The sequence below is a fragment of the Melanotaenia boesemani genome, chromosome 2 (assembly GCF_017639745.1).
Source record: "Melanotaenia boesemani isolate fMelBoe1 chromosome 2, fMelBoe1.pri, whole genome shotgun sequence".
In the NCBI taxonomy this organism is placed as follows: Eukaryota; Metazoa; Chordata; class Actinopteri; order Atheriniformes; family Melanotaeniidae; genus Melanotaenia; species Melanotaenia boesemani.
This window is the reverse complement of record NC_055683.1, coordinates 18,216,061-18,225,391: the sequence shown is the minus strand read 5'-3', so window position 1 is coordinate 18,225,391 and position 9,331 is coordinate 18,216,061. Positions and strand designations below refer to the sequence as shown.

General features: G+C 36.7%; 1 protein-coding gene across 1 annotated transcript in view; it reads right to left on the bottom strand.

Moving 5' to 3' along the window:
- Positions 1–5,483: 5,483 nt before the first annotated feature.
- Positions 5,484–9,331, bottom strand: part of LOC121628731 (protein kinase C beta type-like) — a 108,266-nt gene continuing 104,418 nt past the window's right edge. Inside the window, exon 17 of the mRNA XM_041968038.1 lies at positions 5,484–8,881. Coding sequence (XP_041823972.1) covers positions 8,726–8,881 — 156 coding nt within the window. The 3' untranslated portion in view covers positions 5,484–8,725. The remainder of the gene's footprint in view (positions 8,882–9,331) is intronic.

The following is a 9,331-nucleotide window of genomic DNA, read 5'->3' as shown; positions in this document are numbered from 1 at the left end:
AAGAGGAAAATATGATGTAACTTTTTATCTGATTTGTGCTCACATTCACCCTTTAGTTTGCTTATATCTTCACTTACAGGAATCTCAATTAGAATGACTGTATCAAAATGATTGTTATTGCTGCAAGGAATTGTGGGAAGGTGTTATCTCCTTTCCCTTTCAAGAACAGCCCAGGGTATCCTGTGCTAGAGGAGATAATAAAGGAAGCACTGAATCTCCTTTCCTTACCATAAAGAAAATTTCTGCAGCTCTTATCATGACTGCCTCTTACATACTTCCAAGTCATTGCACCCTGTCAGAAACCGTCTGCTGAAATGACCATTTGACCTCACCCCTGAATCTATGGCATCCAGCCTGTCAACAGTCCTCCGGTAACTTTAAATAGAAACCTCTTCATGACCAGATTACCAGATAATGGATGCTGCACACAGAGAAGAGGCAAATCCTCCTCTCACTCCACTACTCTCAAAACTGTTATCACTATCTTAGTGCTAAATATATATATTTTTAAAGTTTAATTTAATAATTGGTCTATTTATTCATCTTTTAATATCTTCATTATTTGACCTAACGTGGAAGAACTTTTACTTATTATGCTAAAATTTCTTCCACACCTAATTAACTTTTTTCGATTATGGATTAATAATTATTATTGTGTGTATAATCTCAATATAAAAAATAATAGCATTTAAATCCTCTGAAAATATATGTTGTATACAGTTCTTAAAAAAATAATATTTACCACAGATTTAGTTAAAAGACATATGGAATATGGGGATTTAAGCACTGCTGGTATAATGTCCATTGGTATATCTATTAAAGGAAAAAATGACTGCTGTCACCACTTTTCTTACCATTAAATGATGAAGAATGAAGTGAACTCACTTCATCATCAGCTTCATATCTTTTATCCTCAGTTCTCTCTTTGGGCTCTTAATGCACAGCAGGCTGCAGACAGGAACTTTTCAGAAAGAAACACTTCTGTACAAAGGCATTGCCAATTGGCATGAGGCTCTGGTGTTGCTAGGCAGCAAAGGCCCCTGTGGAGAAAAGCATCATGGGATATGAAGTCTGCAGTCACTAAAGTGTCTTCTGTTTGCCCTTTCCCTCTTTCAGTTCTCACTTTCGTCTTCCCTCATCACTTATTTGCTATATGGCAGAAGGATGAGGGGGAGTGAGATGAGGCAGTTATTGAAGAGAAAAGGAGGAGGAGGAAGAGAAGGAGGAGAAAGAATGTACGTTTCTGCTCAGTGAACTGGAACCTTCTCGCGCTTCTGGCCAGTCTTCAGAGACAAGGAAGTGGAGGAGGAAGAGGGGAGGGAAGAAGGGGAAGAAGTTAGAGAAAAGTGAAAACCACAGAAGAGAAATGAAAGAGCCAAACTTAAACTGTATAGATGGTTTTTTCATCACAAAAAGAAAAATGAGCTTCTATGAAATGAGCAGGTTTTTGAACTGACTGAATGTGGCACATCTATGCATGTGTGGATTATGTGGTCTGTGTGTAGACACATGTTCAAATATTTGTTTCTGTGTTTTACCAGATGGAATTGACTTCAGGGCAGAGGGAGAACATATGGGGATGTGGCATGATTCTGGCATGAGGCTAATATGTCAGAGTTGTGATTTATGAGTAGTCTGCAGACAGAGCCCAAGGTAATGGTCTTTGAACATGAGTGTGTATTGGTCTGTGCTGATCATATTTGTTGAAAATTAGACCTTCTCATGTTTGCGTTACCTCCCTTGGCTGTATGAAATCTTGTAAACCATTGTGCTTTATACCAAAAGATAGAGTAAACAGGATGAGAATAAATAATGAATAAAGTAGAAGTACTTAGAGTCTCACGGTGAAAATGTATTTTTAACTTCCTAAACATGACCATTTGCAGGTAAAGAGAGCACGCTGGAAGAGCAATGAGTTATAAGAGGAAGTGTAAGTAGGAAAATCAAAATAATGTGGAAAACTTTGTGCAGGACAAATGACAACCTTGCAATATTTTCCATAATAGTCCACTGACTAAACCCCTTCCAAACTGAAGTCCTTCTTTTCTCTAATAGAGATTTTTGATAGTTTCAGTTGTTGCTGCAAAAAGTCAAAATCAACACAAGTCAACACGTGTTTGCTAATGCAACAAAAGCTGCATTGCATTTAGGAAAACAGGCTGGAAAAAATGTAATTATTGTTCAGTCTTGACTGTTTTTTCAGTCTGAACTGACATCGCTGCTAACTACTAACCTCTTATCTCCAAAACTGTCATTTTTCAAAAAATTTAAATAACTGTATGGTTTTGTAATAACTGGACATAATGTAATCAAACTTTGAATTGGGTTTTAATTATATATCTTTGGTTAAATATTTGTAAAACAACAGACAGACATAGAGGGTGACCAATAGTACTGATTTATGAAGGAAAACAAAAATCACGAACAAAAATCACGAATTTTGGACATAGGAGGTTTTTGCCCAACAGCAGATATATTTTGTTGTGAAACCAACAATGCAGAAACGCAGCAAGGCAAAAATAAAATGAAATAGCAGCCATCCATCTACTAGACCCTATCTCAACTACCACTGGACAATAGATAAGATACACCCTCACCATATAGCATATATATATATATATATATATATATATATATATATATATATATATATATATATATATATATAATACTGTAGCATCAGATGTAATTTAGACTTTTAATTACCTCCTTCTGTGTGGACATAACTCTGACACACTGTAGGCACCTGTCTCCTTTACAGAGACTCAAGCAAGTTTACATAACGTCAATCAGGATAATTTAATATAATGATTTGATTTAAGGTTAGAGCATACACATGGTTAAGTCCATGGAAAGTGAATGCATGTCTATGTGATGACCTCTAATGTGTGAAACACGTTTCTAGTCTGTAATTGGATGGAAAACAGTGAGACTGACTGATTAAGAGAGAGGTGAAGTCACATGTCTGATGGTGTGAAAGTGTGTCTAATATGTTTGCCTAATGGAAATGTCTGTAGGGCTGCATGAGAGGGAGAGAGAGATAGTAAAGGAGAGGGCAAGAAAGGCAGATAGTGTGAAATAAATCCAATAAGCACCTCTGTCATGCTCCTCTCTTGAGCATTTTAAAGATGCGCTGAATGAAATAAATAGGAGATTCTCTTGCTTTTCCATCTCTCTCTTCAGCATGCTGCAGTGCCCTGCTGTCGTTTTACTTCAGTCTCCATCACCCTTTTCTACCCCAAAAGCAACAACAGCTATATTTTTAGTTAATAAGCCACTGAAACATATGATGGATAGATAAATGCTCTTAAGCCGCAGTATATGCCTATATGTGCTGTATATTCTGTGAGTGGGATATACTTTGATTATGTCATTGTCTTCAGAGAAGGTGGTTGCAGTGAGGGACAGAAACTAATGTGTTGTATACTTTCATGTTTCTGTCCTTTGTGTGTTTGTCAGGTGTAGGAGGAGATACAGAAGGGTACTGGCTACCCACTGTGTTCCAGTTTGCTGTCCGTCTCCCCTTTCCTCTTGTTTCCCATCACAGGTGCTTCTCTGTCTTTTTTCAACCCAATGTTTCTTTTAACTTTGATCTCCCTCCTACATTGATTCCAACTGATTTCATTGGCCCTGTTCTAATGATGTAATTGGGAGAAGCATTATTATTGTTATTATTATTAATATTAGTGTTAGTATTATTATCACAGCTGCGTATAAAGCAAGAATAGTGACATGAAAGTGCATACTGTTCAACTAAAAGTAAAAGCACTTACAGAAAAGGCTGTTATGTCCCTTCTATCAAAGCTGCAAATCATTAATGGATATTTATTAATCTCTATAGATGTATAAGTCTTATAAAAAGGCTATTTACAATCCTGACTTTAAAACATAGAATGAATCCTTATTCTCGGAGCAGATGACCTTAGGAAGCGAATTAGTAAGTTCGGGGATTGAGTTGCATGGATGGGAATTTTTAAAAGGTTAATAATGTGTGCTTCCCATTTTAAAAAGGTTAATTTCCACTATTTTATTTTATTTCTGCCCGGTGCCATCTCTGGCATGACATGTAAAACTGCAACTGTATGTTGCAATTTAGGAGTGAATGAGGATTTTTTTTACCTCCATGGCCAGAACAGGATGATCATTATGTAATTTGACTGCGGTTTACAACATATATCTATTAAAAACAGTATAAAGAAATTATTTTATTTTTCCTTTTTAGAAACTTAGACGGTCAACTAATCAGTTGCAGTTTTTTTAAAATCCTTGTTCCTATGCACAGAGATTCCTTCTGATTTCTCTAAATCTCTTAATGATATTATACATTGTAGATGGTGGTATATTCAAAGTAATTGCAATTTTATGATGAGGAAAATTTGTTTGAAATTGTTCTCTGTCCAACTGTTTACCTAAGAGACTCTGCCCCCCCAAAATGCTCCTTTTATATCCAGTCATGCCCTGACCTGTTGCAGATTAGTTGTCAAAACACCTTTGGGCTCTAGACAGAGAGGGAGAGAAAGCAGGGAAAGACCTCCAGCAAAGGGGAACAGTCCCGGACTCGAACCGTGGCTAGGTGCACCAAGGAGCTGTATCCTCTGGATTGGTTTTGATTGGTGTCAGATATGCCAGGCTGTTGTTGTCTATGTTCAACCTTTTTTATGGATGTGTTACTGCCATCAGATTAAAAATTAATCAATATATATGGAGTTTGGCTCCTATTGTACATTAATAAATTATTATATCATTTCTTAAATAATAATAATAATAATAATATTGTGCTATATGTGTGTGAAAATTCTGTGAAAGTTGAAATTAAAATAAAAGTTAGTTGTCAGCACATTTAACTGATCAAGTGGCCAATTTTACCTGAACACTGCTCATCTGAAAAAGGTGGGACAGCTGATGCTTTAAAAACCAATCGACCTCTCAGAGCAACACAAAAAATCAGTCCATATTAACAACAAAAACGCAATTCAGTATCACACACGCAAGGTTTGTAAATCCTCCATGTAACACCAAACCATCCTTTTTTTGAGGCAGCTAACAGAGATGTGTGCCTTGGACAAGCTCTTTCAGTGACATTAGCGTCTGCTGGGATGTTACAAGCTAACATAAAGCCACCTGAAAATTAATTTACAGTATGGCTTGTTTAGAATGAGGAAGAAACGTAATGGGAAAATTATGCAGGTAAGCTAATAAAAAAAATTGAATAAAGTAGAGAATTGTTTAAAATGCTGTGAACTAAGATTTTAAGTTAAATTTTACAGCTCTGAAATGTTAGTTAATAATGGTAAAGTTGGAAGAGTTGTCTGTTTGGTTAGCATTACCTGCTTTACTTATTACAGCTGCAATGAATCTGTTATGGACATCTATTCTCTTTCTAACTTGCTGTCGTCATGTAACTACAAGAAGCTGGTTTTCAGTAATGAAACCATAAATAAGCTATAAGAAAGGTACACTTCTGGATGAAACAAGGCAGAGAATGATTTACCAATGATTTATTATTTTACAATTAAAAACATCACAATATATATTTAATCATAGTTAACTCTCACAAAACACATTCTTACTCTTTTCTTGCAATGTCTTTAAAGTTCTTTGTCCACTGGAAATGATTCCCGGGTAATATCAAATGTTTAGCATGTAAACTCAACTCAAAGTCAGAGCACAGCAGTCAAATTAATGAAAGCTAAAAAGATGGAAAGTTCAGCATCAGGAAGCCGTGGCAAGGTCACACATGGAGAGGAAAAGGGGAGAAATACAAAATGTAGAAGTATTGGCCAAACCAAATTTCAAGATGGAAGAGAAGAGAAGAGAAGAGAAGAGAAGAGAAGAGAAGAGAAGAGAAGAGAAGAGAAGAGAAGAGAAGAGAAGAGATGGAATCATAGAAAAGGGTGAACCAAGAAAAAAAAAAGCCTGCAGTGAGGGATAAAGGTCAAAAGCAAGGAAAATGATGAAAGACAAAGAGAAAGCTGAGAAGGGAAAGGGAAGGAAGAGAGAGAAAGGTCAGAACCAAATAAATAAATAAAAATGGCAGACTGAAAGGTGTGATCAAAGAAAAAAGGTCCAAAAGAAAGAGAAAAAAGGATGAGGACACTTTTAGGCCGACAGTTCAGCCTCAGAACTTGAGTGAACTTGAGTAAACAGGTATTTTGATAGTTACCTATTGCAACTCATACATATAATTTTCTAACCCTAAACACATCAGTTTCAGTATATAAATGCAACTATGGAGATGGAAGACTCTTACCCTTATGTACTCCAAAGAAATTAATATATGTACAAATAAAGCAGGACACGGCCCTTTAATAACATTCAGTAAATAAGTAACACATCATAATAAAGCAACATAAGTTAGGTCTATCAATGGCTAATAAAGTAATTACACCCTAGTCCAACACTTAATATTGAATAAATCCATATCATATGGAACAAGATATGAGAGAAAGAGATTATCACATGCATGCATAGTATAATTGCTTATAATCCTGAAGTGTTACTCTTATCACCAAACAAAACAATGTACTGGCTGATGATTGGGTAACTGTACACATGTACCAGTTTTCACTTCCTGCTTGCTTTCTGAAGCCGTTTCTCTATAGTCAGGTGACAAAGAGGCCGTCTTAGAGAGAGAAGATAAATTTAGTTTAAGATTCGAAGAAAGAACTACAGTTTAATAAATCATCCAGTGCTTAACATATCTGAGTTACATGCATGCTCATAAACACTCATTCATTAATTCAGTCATACAAACAGATAGGCAGTTGTTTAGTGCTCCAGCAGGACATATTTACAGCCTTTACCAGAGCAATATTCAGCTTTATGCTCAATAAAGGTCAATACATCACTTTGACTTTTCCTATTTTACATTGTACAACATCTAAGCAAAACAAGTGCAGAGTAAAAAAAACCCAAAGGCGAAAGACTTAGGAAGAGTTCAGAGTGTGTACAAACATGTACACTGCAGACGTGTTCTCTTTATGGTATACATGAGGGTATTTTTGTGCTAATTTAAGACAGAAAAAAACTCTAGGCCAGTGCAATGGACCTACAGTATATGTCTTGTGTGCCTCCAGGAGTGAACATTTCAGTCATTGTCTGCCTTGTTACGCTTCACCTGATAATTTCAACCCTCGGTCACACACCAGGACTGTATAACTTCGTGAACATGTGTGTATGTTTGTGTGTAAGTATACGGCGTTAGTTGGCCTTATGGTCAATGTAATATGATCTGAAGCTGAAAGTCAGGTTTCCTGAAGTCCAGCTTAATTTGAAATAATTGGATTTATCCAGTCAATAATGTGTCATACACACATGAAACATACATATTGAAATATTTATTTATGCAATAAATTCTAGCATGCACGACTGGCAATCCAGTACATGCACGTGTGTTTACGCAGCTTCAGTGCACACATCCTTGAATGGATTAGAGAAAATGAGGTAAAAAGAAAAGAGAAAAGCAGCATTGCTGCTGTTATTGCTGTTTGTGAAATTACTCATTTGGGGGTTGTCAGAGCTGCTCATCATTGCCTGTGTTTGTGTGTACTGTATGTGTGTGAGTTTCTCTACTGACTGCTGCATTGCCAACGTTGTGACACGATGTTACACCAGGGCCCCGCTGAGGACTTGTCAGGTGTACGGATTAGAATCAGAGTCAAAACAAAAGTTAATGACCGAATAAGGAAAAAGAGATGCAACTTTGGGATAAGGTTAGAGGAAAGACAAAGGCAATTGTAAAATTAAGAAAAGAAAAAAGGAAGATAGGCTGTGAAGATTGCTCATTAGACATATTCCTCTCTCGTGACTCGGTCTAAGTCATTGATTCCACAGCACAGGTTACAGGATCATGGGAACACAAAACAATACCAGTAACACACAAGTGTCAGCAGGTCGGTCTGTTTATGGTGTATGTCTGGATGACCACTGATGCAGGAAAAGCCTGCATACCCAGGCCTCTGCTCTTACAGAGAACGGCTCCACAAGATACTATCAACACTACTAAATGTGGATATGATGCAGTTTGTTGCTTCAGATAGTCACAAGATTTTTTTCCTATACATTTTTACAAAGACATTAAAATATATAAAACTTTACAGTGACATTGTGACACCCCAGTTATGTTGTAAAAACACTTGCTAGTCTGAGACATTGTGCTTTGAGTTTCTTGGTCTCATTTGGCCATTTAAACGGACATGGGACGACTTCATAAAAGAAAAGTACAGCCCTATGGTTGAAGATGCTGCTTTTATCCCTTCAGAGCAGTTTTTGTGGGATAATAGGAATGAAAATCACAATATTTCCCTTCAGAATACTTAAAATGTGGAAGAGACATAAATATAGGAGGAAACTAAAGTCAATTGTTGTTACAATTTTTGTATAAAACTAATATTTTAAAAGTTGACACTAAGATGTAGTTCTTCAGTTTTGATGTGATCAAATATTCTCTATAAATCTATCATGTTGCGCTTGCATTTGTTCCACAAACATGCTTTTGGTGTATTTGGCTTCTAATGTTTTCTGCATTTTGTGTCTTGTAGTACCGTTTTTTTTATTACTTCAACTATTGAACAACCCAAAAAACTGGTTTAAATGAATGCAAACATTCACTGAGCTCACACATGATAGTTGTAATGTTAGTGCTATAGTTAGCATCCAAGTCTGCTCTGAAACCTTCTATCCTGCTCAAGTCCACCTCTACAGCCCAGTACCAGTCAATGGTGTGTTAATTCTTAGGAGCCACATATTCAGGGTTGGTGTAGGAGAAGCCAAGGAACTCGTCCTGGTCCAGATTCATGATGACGAGCTTGTCCGTTGGCGTCAAATCCACCGGCATCTTGGTGAACTCCTTGTCAAAGTTACAAGTGTCCCGACGGTTTCTCTGCAAGTGGGGTTAATAGATGATGACAGGGTGGGGGGATGGGGTGATGGGAAGGATGGAAAGATGAGAAATTATTATTGGAGATGAGAGGGGTCAATTGTGGGGCATTGCCACACACCTTACAGTGGATTATCAACCTAAAATAGTAATATTCATAGAGCATTAAAATGCATTATTTGGTTATGTCAAATGTTATGAAAGTCCAGTAGGTTAGCATAGACCACACAGCTTCATAAGTGGACAGATGTCATTTTTCCAAAGTTTCTCATATAATTGTTTTTCTAATCTCTGCCAGAAAGGCCAGTTTTTTTACTTAGATGGCACCAGCCAAAGTCATATTTTACTTGCAAATGCAAGAAGTAATGCAGTTTTACATTTTAACTGTAAGTACAGAAAGCATATTGCCACCTGTCAAGAAAAGCAGCAGCTCTGACATGATAAGATTTGGAG